Genomic DNA, 20,330 nt, shown 5'->3' with positions numbered 1-20,330 from the left:
AACGAGGCACCTCGATACGCCAGAGTGACTGCAAATGCTCCACCATGGGTGGATAAAATAATCGTTTCGAATTAAAATTGGAGATGTGCTCCAATGGAGTTGGTACGTAATTGGTCAGTTGGTTTGGATGCATTTCTCGGTGGAGTTTGTTTCGATGGAATTTTTTTTTTATTCTCAGAGACACTGATGAATGAAAATTATTCCCACAATAAATGAGACTGCTCTTCCGTTATGGAAAAATAAACTGATCTCGTGGGTATTTTTAAAGGCTGTAGAAAGTGGAATTGTCCTACTTATCCAGTCGATCACTCCATATTCGTATTTTAGCCGGGTTGACATCATGAATCTCAAGTTTTATCGGCGAAAATGGGGTAATACTTCAATTTTTATCGCCTTGATTTAATTGTTATGAAAAATTTGATTGCTTTACGTAATTCAGGCGCAGCTAGAGTGAATCAATAGTTAAAAAAAAAATATTTCTGAATGTTCTATCGGTTCCGATGAGACCTCTAGTATTCCGTGCCCATAGAGCCCTCGATATATCCCTTTTCAATTCATGAATAATTGTTCCTCTATAAAAACTATTAAAACGACCGGAAAAAAATCGTCTTGCATGACGAGACGAGGACGAACGGGTCGTTCCCCCAGGAGTTCTCGAGATCATAGAAAAGAGAGTTGTATCAGCTGAAAAGTTTCTCATCTGTATCAGGAGAACCACTGGAGCGAAACGCCGTTTTTTGTTTCGGATAAAACTTCTTGATCGTTTCAAGGCCATCTTGGGAGTTTCTTTTTCGAGTTAAGAACAATGTTTTCCTTGTGTTAATTGTACGAAACTCAAGTTTTCCATGATTATTGGTTCGATTATAAAATTAAATACATCGTATGGTCTTGAAAAAATGGATTCAATAAATAATTGAACCAGTTGAAGGAACTTGTCACAACTTTTTATAGCAACAATGCAACTAATCTTCAAAACAAAGTTTTTTTATTGCAACTTTCTAAATAATTCCTTAGAGGCCATATCGAAGACATCTGCCTCAAATAATTGTTTTACTCGTATTGTTGTTGCCCCTTGTGATCAGCTCCGGTCAAAATCTTTCCCGCACACATCAGAGAGATATTATCACCGCTGGGTCAAGTTAATGCACAGTAAGATGATTTAAAATTCCCCAGTGGATACCCCCGAAGATGGTTTGAATAACAGATGACGCGTCCAGTAACCCAGCACGTTAGCGAGACAAAATCTGGTCATTTTATATACCTGAGATCCGGAGAGCAGAACTGTACCCTCAGTTTCCCTCCACACGTGTTATCATCAGGTATTTTACGTCGAAGGATTTGCCCCGGACATTGCGAACTATTTAAAATTTCTTGGTGCAATTCCCAGTGTCCATAATTAAGTGATCTGGAGTGTTCCATAATCCCGAATATGTTTGTGAGTTTACGGTTGAGGGGCATGAGTACTGGGTGGAAGGTACACACGCGTTCCACAACCGGTTCCCCGTCAAATCCACGGCCTTTCGAGGAGATTCCCGGGCCCAAATCGCTAGCACTCATTGGAACACTGTACAGATATCTTCCTCTCATCGGTAAATAAACAGAGGAATCGAAGTATTTTGAATCTACTGAACAGTTATTTCCAATAAATATTGATATTACATCTCCAGGATTTTTTGTTGAATTATGATATAATTAGGAAGATTATTTTTCCCACCCAAATTTCAGCCAATAGAATTGCACCATTTGTTGATATTTTGTATAGCCTACCTCGAATATCAGCGATAATTTTTTGAATATTTTGGTAAACAAACGACACTTAACCAAATAAACCTCTTTTCATGTCATGGCACAATTCTCTTGGCCGAAATTTGGATAGGAAAAATAATCCCCTGAATACCACTCGAGCTTCAAAATTATAGAATATTTCCCTCTAGGTTCCCTGCATACAAATGAAGTCGTCAAGTTTTTCAGGAAAAATCACTCGTGCTTCGCACTCGTGATTTTTTAGCCTGAAAAACTTGACTCCTTCATTTGTTTGCAACGAATCTATCGGGAAATATTCGATAATTTTGAACCACTTGTGGTATTATATGTGATAATTTCATTAAAAAGATGTTGAACTCCCATCAGAAATGAAAAAAAAAGATGGCACATGTTATTTTATTCTCGGACTTGACAGAATTAGAATATTCGTTATATTTATGAGGAAATATGTTCTCTTTAGAGGATTAATCAACTATGATTTCTCTTACACCGTTAGAAAATTACTCCTGAAATTCTAAGCAAAAAATCCTTGAAATTATTAACAGTGACTAATGCCCATGACTTTTTATGGCATATTCTCAGAGGAAGGTCATTATTATCACAGAAACTGAAGTCATTTGCATTTCTTAATGCAATTAAAAGATTGATTAAAACCGTTGACAGGCGATTTGATTATGAAATGATGTTAAATCTAGATATCTGACCGGGTAATTATCATATGATTCAGGAGATTACAGTTTCAAGAAATTACATAAAACCGGAGCGAAGAAGCTCGCGGAATATGGCCCACTGGTGCGCGAAGAAATAGTCCCAGGTGTGTACTTGGTTTTGGTATTTAAACCCGATGATATTGCGGAGGTGTTCAAAAGCGAGATGGGGAAATATCCGGAGCGTCGGAGTCATCTGGCGCTGATGAAGTACAGAAGTGACAGAAAGGATCTGTATAACTCTGGGGGATTACTACCAACGTACGAATATCCGCATTTGTCGTCTTATCTTCTCAAATTTTTTAATTTCATAATTTCATTCGACTGAGGAAATTAATTTAACTAGATCTCCTTGTCGATTGTGCTCATTTCAATGTTAAATAATTTATTTATTCGTCAGAAATGGGGAACAATGGTGGAAACTGCGGAAAGAATTTCAGAAAGACCTGAGTAAACCCCAAAACATAGTGAATTATATAGAAGAAATCGACAAAGTGATGAGAAAATTCATAAGCGTGTGTGGACCAGGATTCCACAGGGATCTCATGACTCTTCTGTCCCGGTTATACCTCGAACGTAAATACAACTTTCACCAGTCATACTACAATCAAGATCCGACGAGAATCCCGGTTATTTTAATACAAAAGAAACTAACTGTTATTTTAGTGACTTGCTTGGTTGTTTTCGATGAGCCCTTGGATGTGTTTTCCGAGGCACAAATGACGAGTGATTCGACAAGTTCAAAATTGATCAAGGCAGCCTTTGACGCCAACGATTTAATTCTTACGCTGGATCATTCTCGTCTCTGGAAGTATTTTGAAACGCCCAAATACAGAAAATTTCGTGGGAATTTGGAGACAATGCAGAAGTAAGTTCAGACATCAATAAGAACTCAGCTGCTAGAACTGGTGGAATTTGTCTATTGAAATTTCGTAAATGTCATCAAAAATTCATTTGGAAGTCAAAACCCCTCGCCCTTCACCCATTGCTATGTTCATCCCTCTGGAATTGAACATTTAGAATGTAGGTTTCCACTGAATGGATGATATTTCAGGGTGGCTATTGATATGGTAACCCGGAAGGCGAACAGAATGAAGGAGAGCGGTGGAAATGAAAAGCCATCGATTTTGGAGAATTACCTCAGCAACAAAAACGTCGATCTGAAGGACGTTGTCGGGGTAGCTTGTGACATGCTCTTAGCAGGCATAGACACGGTAATAATTAGGAAAATATAACTGCATTTGCCGTAAAAAAACGTAAAGCTACAAAAAAAATTACCGAAAAACTATTGAACACAAAAAGTGTTGTATGAAATAAAATATGACGTATAAAACCACAAAATCCTTAGCAAATCCTTGAAGGGGTCTTTGAAAATAGTTCTGAGATATCAAGCGAAATAATCCTGAAGTAAGATTGATTCATCTTGTCTTCCCTTTTCACATTTAATCACGAGAGAAACGAAATATTGAAGAATTAAAATTGTAGACAGCATACAGCTCCGCCTACGCCCTATACCACGTCTCAAGGAATGACAAAGTGCAGGAGAAACTCCGCGAGGAAGTCAGAAAACTTCTTCCGGAGGCTGACAGCCCAATCACGTCTGCTACACTTAGAGATGCGGTGTACGTGAAGGCTGTAATTAAGGAGACTTTCCGGTTGAATCCAATTTCTATCGGCGTTGGACGAATTCTCCTGTCTGATATTGTCCTCAGTGGATATCGGGTGCCTAAAGGAGTGAGTTTGATGACAGGGAGCTTACGGAGCTTAATAATCCTAATAATAAATTCCTTTTTTTAACTTACAGACGAATGTTGTTACTCAGAATCAAGTAGCCTGTCGATTACCCGAGTATTTCCCAGATCCTGACTCATTCAAACCGGAGAGATGGTTGAGAGACAATCCAGACTCAAAAAATGTACATCCATATCTACTACTACCGTTTGGCCACGGCCCAAGAGCCTGTATTGCCAGGAGATTAGCTGAACAAAATCTACAGATGTTTCTGCTGAGAGTAAGTGTTCTATGAATTTGGATACAAAAACAAATTGTAATGGACAAGATGCAATAATTGCAGTTTGCTGGTAATTATTCTTTGGGATTTTCAACAGATGTGCAGAGCGTATAGTTTTAAATGGAGAGGGGGAGTTTTAGACTGCGTGTCAGTGCCTTTGAATACACCAGACGGGCCAATTACTATTGAATTGACCCCTGTCGATGACTGAAAGGATGGATTGATCAAATAAAATAAGTCTAAGTGTTATAGTTGAATGAATTACTGCTTGAATTTTAATGTGAAAAAGTTCAAGTCTTTGAGAATAATTCAGACAGGTAAAATCATCCCACGCACTTTGTTTCTTCAATTTTAATCATTGACAATAGTCCTCAATAAAACTCAATTAATTTTTTTGTAATTAAATATGAACCTGGCTATCTATTTCTTAAATTGAAGATGATCAAATATTCCAATTACCCTCTTTCGGATTATGCAGTTGAATTAATTCTCAAAGAACTAGAGAATTCTACATTGTCTGGACGTGGGGATCGATACAGCGACGAGTGGATGACCCCGAGGAACCCGTCACGACTGCAAGTACATGAACGAGCGTGCATTCACGTAGATTCGCGAAAAGCTTTTACAATAGAAGGAATACAATAAAGAGGCAATCTGATGATGAAAATAATTGTTGATTATTTTGCTTTGGTCTAGTGATTGAAAAAAATATTATACGAAATTCGTTAGAATTTTATGAATTTATATGTGAGGTGAAAGGGTAATAAATCGTTCAAACAACCAACCCTTCCCGCTGCTATCCTATAAAAACCTTCCTATCTCCTCAATCAATAAGCCCCAGCCGATTAATTCCTCATACCCCACGACTGTCGCCAAAATTCGATATTTCGCGTCACGTCGGAGCGAAAAATATTGGACATCAGCTTAATAAAATCGAAAAAAAAACAGGAGGGGAGAGAATTCTTGGAAGCGTGGGCGACCTGCATGGTAATATGGTTTTTTGTTGTTACCCACGCGTTCATATGCCCTCGCGACGAAAATTCAGTCGAGAGTTTTTTTAAAGGAGGCGAAGCGTTTTTATATCGCAATGCTTTTGGCCATATTTTGAACTGTCACTCACGCTGGATTTAAATGGATCCTTCCTTATTGACCTCAGCCCACGGTTTTAAACTCGTTTCATATAAATTTTACTCCATTTATGGTTCCTCTTGAGTCCTCACGGTTGACGATAAAAAAATTTCATTTAATTTTGTTGGGCAATAAAATTGATGATTTTCAAAGAAGTCTTATGGTCTTTCCTCTTAGGATTTTTCAAGTCTGGGATGACTACGTAATGATGAGATTCCATACGCTACTATTATCACCTTAAAAACAGAACTATTATTGCCTTTAATCACTTTAAGAAGAGAATCGAATCAACGATCATTAAAAAATGATTAAAGATTATGGATTATGTATGTCAATCAGGTATTGGACTTTCTTTTCATGTAACTGGAGAAGTTTCGGGAAAATCTGACCTGATTCATCATTAAATTCATGTCAGAGTCAATAATTTATGTTTTTTTCTAATTAAAGGCATTTGATGCGAGTTATAAAAATGGCGTTCGAAGTTTTATTCCAAAAACTCCGACTGTTGTAAATTTTTCAGTAAATCCTCGGTGACTTTAAAAACAGAACTTTTATTGCCTTTAATCGCTTTAAAAAGAGAACCGAATAAACCGTCGTAAAAAAATGCTTAACGATTATTCATAATGTATTTGAATCAAGTATTTGATTTTAATTGATGCGATTGGTGGAGTTCCCGGAGTATCTTGCATTTTTTATTACAAAATAATTTTGAGAATGACTGATTTATCAATATAAAGTCCCGAGACATTTTCCACTTTTTTATACTGTTTTTTTTCCTATCACTAGCCTCCTGGTTATTAATAATTATTGATTACGCATTTTGATTTTCATAGATGCAATTAATGGTGTTTTGGGTGTGTCTAGCATCCGTTGAGGTTGTGAACTGATAAACAATAATCACCTTAACGTATTATAATTATGAAGTTTCTCCATAAAAATTCCATTTAAATTCCGATTCAAATAAATTCGTTGGAATAATTAATTCTCTGGCGATTCATTATCAATTTCAGGAGGAGTTTTTTCACCTCTACTTGTCACATATAAAAATGACGTTACCCCCGCCTACATATCCCCCGCAGCTACTCCATAAGCAGTTTTGCTCTACTTGTCCTCACTCCCCACGAAACAAAAAACAATTTACTGATAATTTAATTAGCGGTTTAGTTTTCATTTACCGGCTATGTAATACATAATTAGACTCTTCGGGTGCGTCTCGCGTGCCCCCATTAAATTGAATTTAAAAATTGAGCAACGAGGAAATAAATAAGAATGGAATAATGTCCGTGTGTGTAGATGAGGCCCAAATATGGCCAGTGCGTTTTCTCGCCTCGCTACCCCGCGGCTCGAAAACCCCTTCAATTTGAACCGGTGAATCCAGTCGCAGTTCACCCGGTGCAAGGGACTTGGCGCACCTTCGGGTGCATTCACACAATTTTTTATTTTTTTCCTCCTCCGGTGCCGCTTTTTCGCTGATCGTTGAATAACCCTTGACCACACGACACAACTCTTTACGGACGACATAAAAATATATTTTCTGATTACATTTTTTACTGGGAAAATAATTCATTCATTCATTTATAATTTCGCCCGGTGGGGGGTAGTTTTACGAATGCGAAGGAGAGAATAATTTTTTTTTCAATTAAAATCCTCCAGATTTTTACTCCTGGTTTAATGGAAATGGACAGAGACCATTTGTTTATCACTGAAAAAAAACTGCTACTCTTAGAACTGCCAAAAAGTCGCCACAATTTTGGAAAAAAAGAAAGGATGTTCATGAGGGCAAATAGGACGCGAATTTAATGCATTCAGCGAGAAAAAGTTTTGGATTTTTTTGTCAAATCATCTTAATCACGATGAAAGCAAGTAATCACGCCACCCACCATGTCGCCCAGAATGGGCGGGTTCACAACAATAACCCACAATCCCTCCAAGCCCGAAGATAAATATCAATTCCCTCCAAGCAAATGCCCTTCACCATGGTCCAACCTAAATGAAAATGGTAATGGAATCCTTAAATGGCGATAAACACACGAAGACCGATTGTGACAGTGAACAAAACTCAACAAGAGCCGAAAAATCAAGAATTCAAGACCTCGAGACCAGCTTTGCAAATAAATCGCAATTTCTCCACTTACGTCAATGCCCAATTCCCATTACGGTTTTAACAAGTGGAACTGTAGAGCGTGAGAAGTTCGAGTAAAAAGTCATTGATCATGATGACTGTGGTTGTTTATGAAGTTTTTTTATTGCTCTGTATGAGACATTCTAGTACCTTTGCTCATCATTTATCGGAGCAATTGCACTAGAATTATTCAGGAAAATGCATTAAAAAATCTAAAAAATCCTGGAAGTCCAATAGAATTTCCCAGATTTTTTAATAATTTTTTATACACCTGACTTCCACATTTTCTCATCTCATCAAAGCAAAACAAATTCCATTTGATATTCAAAACCAGAAGAATGAGTAATGAATTCCGTCGAGAGGTTCATCCTGATGCAGTCAATTTCATAACGAAAGCGCTCGGATCAGATGATTGACTGCAAGAAAAAAAGAGAGAGGAACAACATTATAAAAGATGAGTCAGAATAATACGGTAGACTGTAATACTGTCGCCGTCGACGCCCTCATCCTCGTCGTATTATTTTTCTTCCTTTTAACATAGTCGTGAGAGAGACTCGTCTACCAACTCAACTCCACGCGCTCACTTTCGCGAGGAAGACGACTCCTTCTACGGCATCTTGAATTTAACCACTGCAGGCTCTCTTCAGAGGTCCATTGGTACTCGTACCAGCGAGAAAGCGAGGCTCAGTGTCAAAATTACGGCCTCTTCAAGCGACTGAGGATTTCACTGCTTTTGAACTATTCGCAAAGATTTATTTTAAGTAAAAAAATGTTCTCCTTATACTAAACAGTAAATCCCCTGCGTCAGAGTGGATTGAAAAAAATTCTAAATGATAAAACATGAAGTTTTAATTAAATTAAATGGAAAGGAATTAATTAAATTTTTCAATTAGGTAAGAATGGACTTCTTTGAACACGAAAATAAAAATGATAAAAGGTGTCGTTTGACACAGTAACGATTTCATTAGTCAGCCGTCTAGACAAATATCGCAGTTCATTACATAATACAAAATCATAACATTAGAGTGCAGTTCCCCCAAGATACGCTCGGTTTAATCCCATCTCCAAGTCTCCATTGTCCTTCCATTCCCTCCACGTACCGACAGTGGGCGACAATACGAGCAATCTCATGAACCGTATTTAGAATCCCACAAAATGACATCACATCCCCATCAGTCCTTGTATCTCACGATCAAATGTGAGTATTTACTAGGAATAAATCCACATGAGAAAGCATTCCCTATTGGATATAAATACGAAGCCAATAAATGAAATTGCTAGTTGACGATTTATTTATTTAATTTAATGGCAATTCAATGATCAATGCCCTAATAAAAATGACAGTAATGAAAAATGAAGTCCAGTTGAATCGAAAAATTAAATTAAATTATTCTGGTGCTTCTGATAGTAACAATTGAATTATCATTTACCTCAAGAGTCACCTCAAAAGAATAAATCATTATTAAAATTCATGGGCAACATTTCCATATGCAGTCTTCATTCTGTTCTATATCATAATTTTTCATTATTGAAAATTCAATCAGAACAAAATCAACTTGAATCATGTGCTATGAAATTAAATCGTCCGGATGACAGAATCATTAGATTTCCGCCGACAAATTCTTCTTGAAGATGAGAAGGAACGCGAATCAATACGAAGTACACTCTCGAGATTCCTAACTCACTCATCGTATGTAATTTACCATCAAATGAGCGTCTTTACGATGAATAAACCGACATGAAAAAACATTCCCTGTTGAACGGAAATAAAAAGCGATGACGGTATTGATCGATCTTCATCGCTCCAATTTGGTGAAACACGTAACCCATTGTGGGACAAACTCAAGAATGAGTCACGCGGGGGTTTCATTATATTTTGTACGGGAAAAACCGACTGTTTCAGGGAATCATGGGGTGGATGAGGGGTTGTTGAAGCTCGGTCAACGCATGGACGTCGCGCAGTAACCCTGGGCAACCCGGTGTACGTGACACGATGTTGTACCGACGCATTTATCGATCCCGACGATGAGACGAGGAGCGTGAAAGGAGCTGACTTCCGGTGGCAGTCGAGTACTTTTTTGTCGTATCATGTACACGAAGAAACGATAAGGACACGTCAGCCACTGTTAAGGATATTTTAAGCTCTCTTGATTATGTGAGGGAGAAAAAAATTGAATGAACTGAACGGGGGGAGAATTCAGGAGTGGATACATCGCTGGTATTTATCAGGATCGATCCCTTATTTTTGTAAATAAATTCAAGTTATTGCGTAACACTGTTCATCCCTCCAAAATAAACGATAATTGACTCAATGCGGGTCATCTTACTCCAGTATTAGATAATCGTGATGACAGACTAATTAGTTTTCTAGAAACAAATTCTTGTTAAAGGCGAAGCAAAATGTGAATCAATTCGAGCTGCACACTGGGGATCCGTTATTTCACTCCTTGCATGCACCGGAGTCCTCCAGTGGCATAGCAACACACGTGAACAAGTTTATTTCATACACGGTCAAGTGACTTTTCCACAGACTCGAATGTCTGATCCATACATGGTTACGGTGAGAGAAGCTGTGGCTCTACTTGCCGTTCGCTAACCACGCCTGGCACCCTGAGACACATTACTGGAAAACTCGGGATTACGGCAATGTGGGTCTTACGCTGTTGTCAAGATGCTTTTGCCGTCCAAGGTCTACCACGTGGGGGTTTTCGTTTTATTCGGACTGCTGGCATCAATTCAGCAGTCCAGTCAATGCGACTGGACGACCATTTAATTTTTTTTTAATTGTCGTGAGGTGAATATTTTGACGGTTAAATGATTCCAGCTATGCCCCGTTCAGGAAGCTGAGCTTCTCCAGGGATTTGGGTAACGAATTATTCGCATTCATATCACCGGTTTTTTGGTTTTTGTTTTTCGTTTTTTAAAGTCTCTATAACGGGAGAGAGTCAAGTATTTCGGGTGTAAAGTTTGACAGAGGACAGCTAAATTATGCTGGGCACGTCTCCTTCAGAAGATTTCTAACGTCAATATCAAAATTCGTTTATTCGTGAAATAAAATGGAAAGTCATTTCTGGGAGTTGAAAAAAATCATTAAATGGTGATAAAAATTATGGAGTGCATAGATTTCATGCTACAAACCATTCAGTAGAACTTACAAACTCTTTACAGGAAGTTCGTTTACGGAAAAATCAGATAATGAATTTGGGTCTAAGGGTAAATATGGGGAAAATGATGATATCTACTTGAAAAATGGCGATAATAATCTGAAGTTGTTGAGTTATCATGGAATAAGATATCCAGTTTTTCAAAATATTAATCTCGCACTCGTTATTTTTTAATCATTTATTCCACTCGGGGATCAGGACTATATTTTTCGATGTATTATGTTCCCAAAAGCTCATGTTAACTTCAACAATTTTAGGACGAGAGATTTTAATATTTTCAAATTTGTCCATTCGATTACGTGACAAGAGGTTCATGAATTTTCAAAATTAAAGTCAGCTGTCATTTTGGAAATAACTTAATCTAAGGGAAAATATCCCTACGACCGTTCTAGATGAATAAAAAGGTGATAAAAAGGTTTCTCTCTACAATTTCATAAGTATCTCCACTCCCTGTTCAACAAAATATCAAGGAATTCACCGCGAAATGTTACTAAAACCCTTTCAAAATTTACAACCAGCGAAAAATTCACTGCGACGCACAATAGTATGAAGCTATTAAATTGATTTTGTCCATCAATAATGAATTGCCAGCTCCAAACAACCCAAAATTAGTCCTAGGCAGTTCAATTGAATTACACGTAATTAAATTGATCCGTCGACTCGTGACGCGAATACTCAAGGCAGTCGCACTCGTTTCACTTTCGCAATACTTTGCATGAAAAAAAAAGAGAGACGAAGGATAGTTCTATATACTGCTGAGTGACTCACGTGTTATTGACTTTTCTGAAGCGCCCCGAGAACGACTAGAAGGCTGTGTTATCCAGGGTGGATTACTCGAAAATAGTTTTGGGGGCTCGGGGTTTGGTTGCCACCTGTCATTATCGCACAGGTGATCCTCCAGACGAGTTAATTTTTTTTTCGTCAACACCGGATATTGTAGATACTCTTTCAGGTTTTCTGAAAACCGTAAAATTCTTTTGAGAACACTACCCTTAGGACAACAATAAACAGAATTTAATTAAAAAAGGGAGATTTAATTAATGAAGAGTGAATCTTCTCTAGTAATATAGCCCTAACGAACTGGTATGAATATATCTGTGAGATCAATAATAATTCGTAATACATGGGAAATAATAGTTTTCAATCGAATTCCAAATCAATGAATAGATAAAAAATACTATTAACATCTAAACCTGCCCCGAGACATCAATAGAGGCTCATCGCTCTCTCCCTCTCTCTCTTCATTGAGAGGAAATACGAAACAATTTTAAATTTATATTATTTAAAAATCAATGCCGTATTGGAATAGTCAATCAAGAAGCCATATCTAGCTATGTGCGCACAATAACAATTTGTATTCTAGCTTGGATTCGTCCTGTCTGCTCTGTGGGCGTCAATTTTGGCGACGCCCAACACTGCAGCTAGAACTCGTTGACAATATCAATACTCCCTTGACTTTTAGTCCACTTAGAATTAAATTATTTTCCGCTCGATATTAAAACCACTGTGTCTCATTTTCCACAAGGTCAATCCATAACTCAACTAGATTCTCGTAAATTACATTCATAAATTGACGTTACTAACTAAAAATAAAAAAAAAGGAACTAAATGGTGGAAAGGAATGTTTAGTAATATTTTCATTTGGGTATTATCAATAAGGTTAATTAATCGGCACATTCTTCGAATTTCTCTGGGTTAATTCAATTGATGAATTGACTTTTGATAATAGGAATGAATAATGATACACGGGCAGTTCAAGATTACGTTGTGTCGTTAAACAATGTTAAGGAGCGGATATTCTCCTTTAACATCTTATACAGTGAATAAGATAAAAATGTCATAGGAATTTTTAAGAATTCTCATATCCTCTGAATTTAAACGTCACGTTCCCTTTAAAAAATCCACGAGCCTTCCAGAAGACGGGAATTTCCGAAAATTCCACTTCCTGCGGGAAGTTCTTAACAATTTCGTAAAAATTATGAACAATCAGTCGAACATTAGAAAACTTACCGAACCTCACCCGAGGTCATTTCAGCAAATGTATTTGCAGTGGGATAGGAAGTCTAAAGGGCTGATGAAAAGCGTGAATGGAATCAAATAAAAAAAATGCTTATGGAGGATCCGACTCCTGTGCCCACCTCTACATTTCAGGTACAGGGACATCGCACCTGTGGTCCTCACATCCTCAGAGTTCTCCCCTAGAAAAGATTTCGAATTCTCTAGAAATTGTCCTGAAAAGTTCATTGAAATTTACAGCACAGTGAATCCCCCTCTGAATGCAATAGCCACGCCCTTGGCTCCCCGAATTCCCTTCGCAATAAATAATCCGCAAAAAATGAAAAGCGAGAATTAACTTGGAATAAACAAATGTGAGGTGATGATTCAAGCGTCGTGCCAGCTCTGACTTTCCCGTCTAGCAACATCGCAATGCGCAAAAACCCTCAGACCCCTCCAGCCCTCCAAAAAAATTGTCTAAAACCGTAAAAATACCCCGGGTAATTCGTCGCAGGTATATCCCACCATTTCCCTCAAAGAATCGTAAATACGAAAGAAAGAAATGACTTACCGGGGTAGTTAAATGATCAAGTTGGCACCACTGCGCGAAAATACGTTATATCCCTCCAGCCGCCGAGAGTATCGCGCCGATGTCGCGGTGGTGGGGGCATTAAGAGCCACAAAAATCCACCAATCAGAGCTCTCTCCGGCAACGGCTATTTTCCCCCCTCCTGCGACGCTGGTAGGCTTGAAAATCTGTAACGGGTGCCGCTGCCATCTCATATTCGTCTGTGGTCTCACAAGCGGTGCGTTCGTTCCAAGTTTAAAAAAAAAGCTTCGTCTTTTTATCACATAACAAGAGTCTTATTTAATCCAAAGCATTGAAAATGAGGGAAATCGTGCACATCCAGGCTGGCCAGTGCGGTAACCAAATTGGTGCTAAGGTAAGAATACTTTTAATACCCAAAATTGCATATTTTTCGTGCCCACATCGACTCGGCGTCCCCTCGGCCTTTGTCTCAACGTTCGATATATTTCCAAGTGGTTCTCAATTCCTCACTCACCGGTTTTTCCCCGTTATTAATTATTAATTTCTCATCAGGAGAAAATGGCCCTCCTGGGGGGTGAGTTCAGCGGCTTGGGGGCGGTTTCCAGGGGTACGTTGTGACGCAAAAATATCGATTCTCGGGAATAATCGTAGGTCTTGTCCACGAAGGTCGCCAAGACGAATTTTCAGTCTAAATATTTGTTTTGTTGTTTTGAAATGCTCATCGCAAATATCCGGAGCTCCTGCTGTACATCGCCCAGTAAAATACTTGATCAAAAATTCAGGGGGATTCTATCTAGTGTGTTCATCATGGCGAAGGGTGTTCGCCGGCCGGCAAAGCGTCGAGCGGTCTAACGGTTATTTAATTTTTTTTATTTGACCTGAGTGTTCTCGAAAGCGTCACCTCGCTGGCGCTTGGCTCGCGCTTGGCAACGGTCTCACCCCGAAAATATTTTCGCCCGAGAATTTTCAATGGGCATTCCGGCATGCAGGAACAAGGCAAAATAGACAAACAAATATGTAGATCAATTTCTGGAGATGGGAAAAAAAATTATTGCATTGGATCAGGGGATATAGTCTGGGTGTGGCAAGGCGTCTGGCAGGATACGCGATTGATGCGGCAACAGCATCGAACGTATGCGCGCGCAACACGATGAAAATCACTCCATCTCGCTTGAAACTCGTTTGGACTCTTTCTTCCTGTCTCTAAGTACTTAACCGTCGTTTTCCCCACTATCTCTCACGTATACAGACACGTTTCAACATGCCTGGGAACGCCTTACAGCCGGCCTTTTGCGAGGCTACATTTTGTATGAGGATTCGCGGATTATCGACTGATGCCACTGTCCATAAAGAAACTGAATTTTTTGACGATTCTTTCGCACGAGATTATTGTTACGTATTAGTAAATAAAAAGTAGATAATGAGAGTTGAACGATAAGATAGAGATATTTGTAGATTATCGGTGAGGCGAAAAAAAATGTCAATTGTGTAGAGTCAATGCATATTTATGTTTTTTAAATGAATCTAGTGACGTCATGACGATTTTCATTCTAATAATTGACATTTCTACATTAGAAACAGATATTTGTAAATTGTTTATTGGAGTGGGAGAGTAATATGACAGTTTTATAGGGTCAATGCCTATTCATGAGGTTTTTTTTATATGTGAAATGATGTCATGTCGATTTTCATCGAAAATGTCAGGAACTTCAGGTCGAGGCTACGTTTCGTATGATTAAAAAAATAAGGAGATTAGTTGAAAAATTATAGGAATTATTGTTACGTATTTGTGAAGGAAAAGTAATGGGAAGAATTGAGCAGGCAAAAAAGGAGATATTCGCAAATTAGTTATTGGAGTGGGAGGGTAAAATGTCAGTGTTATTGACTCAGCGGTTATTTATGTTTTTTATGATTTTTTTTTTTCAAAGGAAAATATCAGGAATGCGACGTCGACAATACATGTTATCCCCGGATTCCCCGAAGATCGGATAATGCGATTCGTCACAAGAAAGAACAGGAATTGCTATTGGGACCTACTATAAATCAATAAACAAGTTGACAAAAAAAAATTATTGAAATGAAGAGATACGTAAATTACTTACTTGAATGGAGTAAAACAGTAATTTTATAGAGTTAATGTTCAGTCATGACGTGGTTTTATGCAGGGGATGACGTAATGACGATCGTCAACGAAAAATAGTGAAAACAAAAATAAAAGAGTTGTAACAAGCGGGTTTATCCAAAGACGTACAGTTTTTTATCTGAGAGTACTCGTAATATGATGCCCTAGGTGTCTGAATGAGGTGCGATTGCCGTAATAGATAATAAACGGCGGGTGGAAGTGTGATTACGAGTACAGTTCGATGTATATAGTTGAACACTGCGTTACGCCTTCGTTACTTTCAAGGATACCATATAGAGTCAATGTCCGATTGATAGCGTGAAAATCATCATCGGGGATCGGGGGATCCTGCGAGGATCGGGTGCTGTTATAGGTTGAGTTGTTAAAAATCGTGAAATTTAAAAAATCGTCGGCATTGGGCAATCGTGTTTCCATGCGGGAAAATTACTTCGAGTCCAAGGCGAACGAGTCTTGCGTGATTGGCCAGTGGGTCGAGCCCAAATAGAGAAACGCGAGGGGACGACATCCAGGATCCTTCAGTTCTCCATTCATGTACAAAAAAAATCATTTGGAAAATCTAGCGAGTCTCAAAATGTTTCATTGATAAAATGTTATGAGTCTTTAATGCTTTTCATCAAGTTTTCGGTAGATTTTTAATTTATTTTTGGAGTAAAAAATAGTGTTTTTACATTAAAAATAAGTATGCACTCATTCGAGTCTTTTCGGTTCCCTTCGGTTGCCATCGAACCCCCAGGTATATACCTAGGTATCCGTGGTATCGATCGCGGGGAGTTCAACTCCCTGCGATGTCCCGGCTCATCCGCCATTTTAGCGACTCGCCGATATTTGCGAAAAAGTTTTCTTCGGATTTTTCATTGATGCGGAAATTTAAGGGTATTCTTGACGATCATTGGTTACAAAAAAGGGGAAGAGGCAGCTGTCTCTTCTCTATCCTTGTCGGAGCGTCGAAGAGTACTGGTGCCAGATGTTGCTGAGATCGTTTGTAACACTCAACGAACACTCTAAACCACTCAAAGGGCATTTCGTCGGAATGCATAAAAAAATATTTAAATTATTTTGAATTTTCTCTTCAAAGTTGAAGATTTATTTCAGGCCGCATTGTAATAGCCGCCAGTTGTAATAAAAAATTTAGTACACATACGACTTCTCGTATCCTAATTAGAATTTTTTTTGTCAATTTCAATTCGCACTGAGGTAGTTGTAATTTTTATTTAAGGCGAGGAAAAATAAAATCCGCAAACGTAATTTCCCATAGTTTAAATGAGTCGAGGGACTTCTCAGAAGTTTATAACATATATTTCAGTCATTCGATTTTTTCTTAATTAGAGAATTTATTTTTGTTCGCCGTGAGTCACTTGTAAAAAAATTTTAAAGAGACTTTCGCAGTGATCAATTGCACATATGTAACTTCGCTTATGCTAATTACTCCATGTAAGTAGGTTTGGTCATCATCTCTATATATAGCGGTGACATTGGTGACTCATGTGTTGGTATGAAGTATTACAACTTGAGGCCAGTGGGAGGCAGGCAGGTTCGGTCGATGCTCATATATGGTCGTGTGTAGTTGAGTGAAACCATGTTTTTTCATTCCACGTTATCTTTCCTTTTTTCGCTGGGGTGGGGTGGAACCGAGACTGTACTTTTAAAAAGTTATTGCAGGTTACGAAGAAATTTATGAATGAAACTTCGGCCTATTTAATTAACAATTCAATGAGCCATTGACACTCCATTGAGAAAATGGAAACAAATATCGATCATTCATCAATTAATTTCCCTTTCTAAAAATTCATATTGTAAATGTAGTTTTAATGTGAAGTTTATAAAGACATTACCTTTTAACTTTTACCCTTTAAAATAAAGTGGATGAATAGTTGTGACTTTCAAAAGAAGTGAGCAATCACTGCATTCTTATCTCAACAACTATTTCAAGTTGACTCAAAATTCATAAATACCCACTCAACTCTAGCTACATATCTTATTCAATTCTCAAGCATTCATAATAATAGCCCCTTATTAAACTCCCCTGGAAACCAACCAGGAAGATTGCATCCCGAGGTCTTTGAACGGTACCGGGGAAATACCGCGTGGGCGTTGACTTCATACCTCTCGTACCTCTCAGCATTACCAGAAATCGCGTTTCGTCGTGCCCGAGTGCATCACTTCGGGCTGAATAGTCTCCCAGGGGGTATTTATTTTCAACGTCATGAGCCCGTGGTGTTAATTAGTCCCGATTGGCACTCGAGCGTATCGCTGGCCCTCGCATTATTACAGCGCTCCAATAACTAAAAACCGGCTACGTATAAATGAGGGCCTTGACCAGGCAAACCTTCCCCTTCCCCTCATTGCTCCAATTGCGGGCATCGACCCCAATGGCCGAAAATTTATTTTTAACTCGAAATGTCCCCGGTAAATGCCCGATGACTAATTACACATTCACTAATTTTCCAATGAAAGGCTTCTAACTCCTGATATTTCGTTCACAGTTTTGGGAAATCATCAGCGATGAGCACGGTATTGACCCGACTGGTGCATACCACGGCGACTCTGACCTCCAGCTTGAGAGGATCAACGTTTACTACAATGAGGCATCAGGTGGAAAGTACGTGCCCCGAGCTATTCTCGTCGACTTGGAGCCCGGTACAATGGACTCTGTCCGTTCAGGCCCATTCGGACAAATCTTCAGACCCGACAATTTCGTATTCGGTCAGTCAGGTGCTGGCAATAACTGGGCAAAGGGCCATTACACCGAGGGAGCTGAGCTAGTCGATTCTGTTCTCGATGTTGTCCGAAAGGAGGCCGAGAGCTGTGACTGCCTTCAGGGCTTCCAGCTTACCCACTCACTTGGTGGTGGTACTGGCTCAGGAATGGGTACTCTCCTTATCTCCAAGATTCGCGAGGAATATCCCGACAGAATTATGAACACATACTCAGTTGTACCATCACCCAAGGTATCCGACACTGTTGTTGAGCCCTACAACGCCACCCTCTCAGTTCACCAGCTCGTTGAAAATACCGACGAGACCTATTGCATTGACAACGAGGCCCTCTATGACATCTGCTTCCGCACCCTCAAGCTCTCCACCCCCACCTACGGTGATTTGAATCATCTTGTATCCCTCACCATGTCCGGTGTGACAACTTGCCTCAGGTTCCCAGGTCAATTGAATGCTGATCTTCGTAAATTAGCTGTCAACATGGTACCATTCCCACGTCTTCACTTCTTCATGCCTGGCTTTGCACCACTCACATCACGTGGTAGCCAGCAGTACAGAGCACTCTCTGTACCTGAATTGACACAGCAGATGTTCGATGCCAAGAACATGATGGCTGCTTGTGATCCACGACACGGAAGGTATCTCACTGTTGCTGCCATATTCCGTGGAAGAATGTCCATGAAGGAGGTTGACGAGCAAATGCTCAACATTCAGAACAAGAACAGCTCGTACTTCGTCGAGTGGATTCCAAATAATGTCAAGACTGCTGTCTGTGACATCCCACCACGTGGTCTCAAGATGTCTGCTACGTTTATTGGTAATTCAACAGCCATCCAGGAATTGTTCAAACGCATCTCCGAACAATTTACAGCTATGTTCAGGAGAAAGGCTTTCTTGCATTGGTATACTGGTGAGGGTATGGATGAGATGGAATTCACTGAGGCTGAGTCCAACATGAATGATCTTGTTTCGGAGTATCAGCAGTACCAGGAGGCAACTGCCGATGAGGACGCTGAATTCGACGAGGAACAGGAGGGCGAAGTTGATGAGAACTAAATTTAATCGCTCTATTCCGCAATTGAACGCACGTGTATAATTTTTTATTCATCATTTCTTTCTCTTTTTGTTCCCTCCTTTTTTTTTTTTACCAAGACAGAATTTTTTTCACGACCAGGCCTGCATCAAGGCTATCCGCGCATATTATTATTTCTATCAATGAATTCCATCTTGATACGTCGCTCGCTTTCAGTATCTTTGTATTAAATAAGAATAAAGAGATATGGAATTGTTTCTTTTTTTGTTGTTCACGAGAGCTTGGTTATGATGAAAGCCGGGATTTATTTCTGCAGTGTAAAACCCTCAGGGGTTGCCAGAACATCAATTTTTATTAAATTATTGTCGAAATAAAAAAGATACAATTACACTTTATGAATCTGGTTTTATTTATTGTTTTATTGTGAGAAATAATATGCAAGCAGGATAACGCAATTGTTACATAGCATTTCGACAAGTGACTTCATCTTCTTCGAGCTACATCGATTGAAGAATTTACATTAATATTGAAATGAGTGTAATGTTTTTATAATGACAAATTAATATTCTATGTTTACCACTGAAGTAGAAGATGAAAAAAAATTCAAACTTATATATTTGAAAAGTTCTGAAAAAAAAACATTGCACTTTCTGAATTCAATTTTATTTAGCACTTCTTACGCTTATACATTTATTATCAAAGAATTCATATTATTGCTTGTATTTTATTGTTTTCGTAATCGAAAATAAATATTCCATGGTCAGAAATAAAATGTAAAACGATGAGCGAAAAATTATGCAGTTTTGTAAATCCAAGAAATTCCCTGGAGAAAATGTGAGAGAGGAAATTGCTTTCTGGAGTTTAATGACGTACTTTGGATGAAGGGGAACTTGAGAAGCATCTGGTAACATTGTTACAAGTACTGTAAAGACCAGACAAGTGTTTTAAATTTTTTGTCTCCTTATCTGATCGATCCATAAGAAAAATGACTGTAAATTC

General features: G+C 38.7%; 2 protein-coding genes and 1 long non-coding RNA gene across 8 annotated transcripts; 2 read left to right on the top strand and 1 right to left on the bottom strand.

Moving 5' to 3' along the window:
• The first annotated feature begins 1,191 nt into the window (after nucleotides 1–1,191).
• Nucleotides 1,192–5,171, top strand: LOC135161690 (cytochrome P450 302a1, mitochondrial). 4 transcript variants are annotated; one of them, XR_010298846.1, is made up of 8 exons: nucleotides 1,192–1,589; nucleotides 2,492–2,732; nucleotides 2,872–3,339; nucleotides 3,526–3,685; nucleotides 3,957–4,205; nucleotides 4,276–4,482; nucleotides 4,580–4,799; nucleotides 4,961–5,171. XR_010298846.1 is itself a non-coding variant. In XM_064119525.1 (8 exons), the coding sequence occupies exons 1-8, from the start codon at nucleotides 1,430–1,432 to the stop codon at nucleotides 4,691–4,693; spliced, it is 1,509 nt and encodes a 502-aa protein (XP_063975595.1). In that variant the 5' UTR covers nucleotides 1,192–1,429; the 3' UTR covers nucleotides 4,694–5,171. The 4 variants fall into 4 exon arrangements, 2 of the variants coding, with proteins under 2 accessions (XP_063975595.1, XP_063975594.1); XR_010298847.1 differs by having other exon boundaries at nucleotides 4,921–5,171; XM_064119525.1 differs by having other exon boundaries at nucleotides 2,872–3,047; nucleotides 3,138–3,339; nucleotides 4,580–5,171.
• Nucleotides 5,172–5,872: 701 nt separating this feature from the next.
• On the bottom strand, nucleotides 5,873–13,613 carry LOC135161714 (uncharacterized). 3 transcript variants are annotated; one of them, XR_010298850.1, is made up of 4 exons: nucleotides 13,463–13,613; nucleotides 12,907–13,094; nucleotides 11,665–11,853; nucleotides 5,873–8,148 (listed from the first exon to the last, which is right to left on the bottom strand). It is a non-coding gene; the product is annotated as an uncharacterized LOC135161714 (long non-coding RNA). The 3 variants fall into 3 exon arrangements; XR_010298849.1 differs by lacking the exon at nucleotides 5,873–8,148 and adding an exon at nucleotides 8,163–8,972 and having other exon boundaries at nucleotides 13,463–13,612; XR_010298848.1 differs by lacking the exon at nucleotides 5,873–8,148 and having other exon boundaries at nucleotides 9,014–11,853; nucleotides 13,463–13,611.
• Nucleotides 13,614–13,667: 54 nt separating this feature from the next.
• LOC135161695 (tubulin beta-1 chain) lies at nucleotides 13,668–19,726 on the top strand. Its single transcript, XM_064119532.1, has 2 exons — nucleotides 13,668–13,835; nucleotides 18,068–19,726. The coding sequence occupies exons 1-2, from the start codon at nucleotides 13,779–13,781 to the stop codon at nucleotides 19,352–19,354; spliced, it is 1,344 nt and encodes a 447-aa protein (XP_063975602.1). The 5' UTR covers nucleotides 13,668–13,778; the 3' UTR covers nucleotides 19,355–19,726.
• The last annotated feature ends 604 nt before the right edge of the window (nucleotides 19,727–20,330 follow it).

The sequence above is a fragment of the Diachasmimorpha longicaudata genome, chromosome 4 (genome assembly GCF_034640455.1).
Source record: "Diachasmimorpha longicaudata isolate KC_UGA_2023 chromosome 4, iyDiaLong2, whole genome shotgun sequence".
Taxonomy (NCBI): domain Eukaryota; kingdom Metazoa; phylum Arthropoda; class Insecta; order Hymenoptera; family Braconidae; genus Diachasmimorpha; species Diachasmimorpha longicaudata.
Note: the sequence above shows the minus strand (reverse complement) of the source record. Positions and strands in the feature narration are given on the sequence as shown.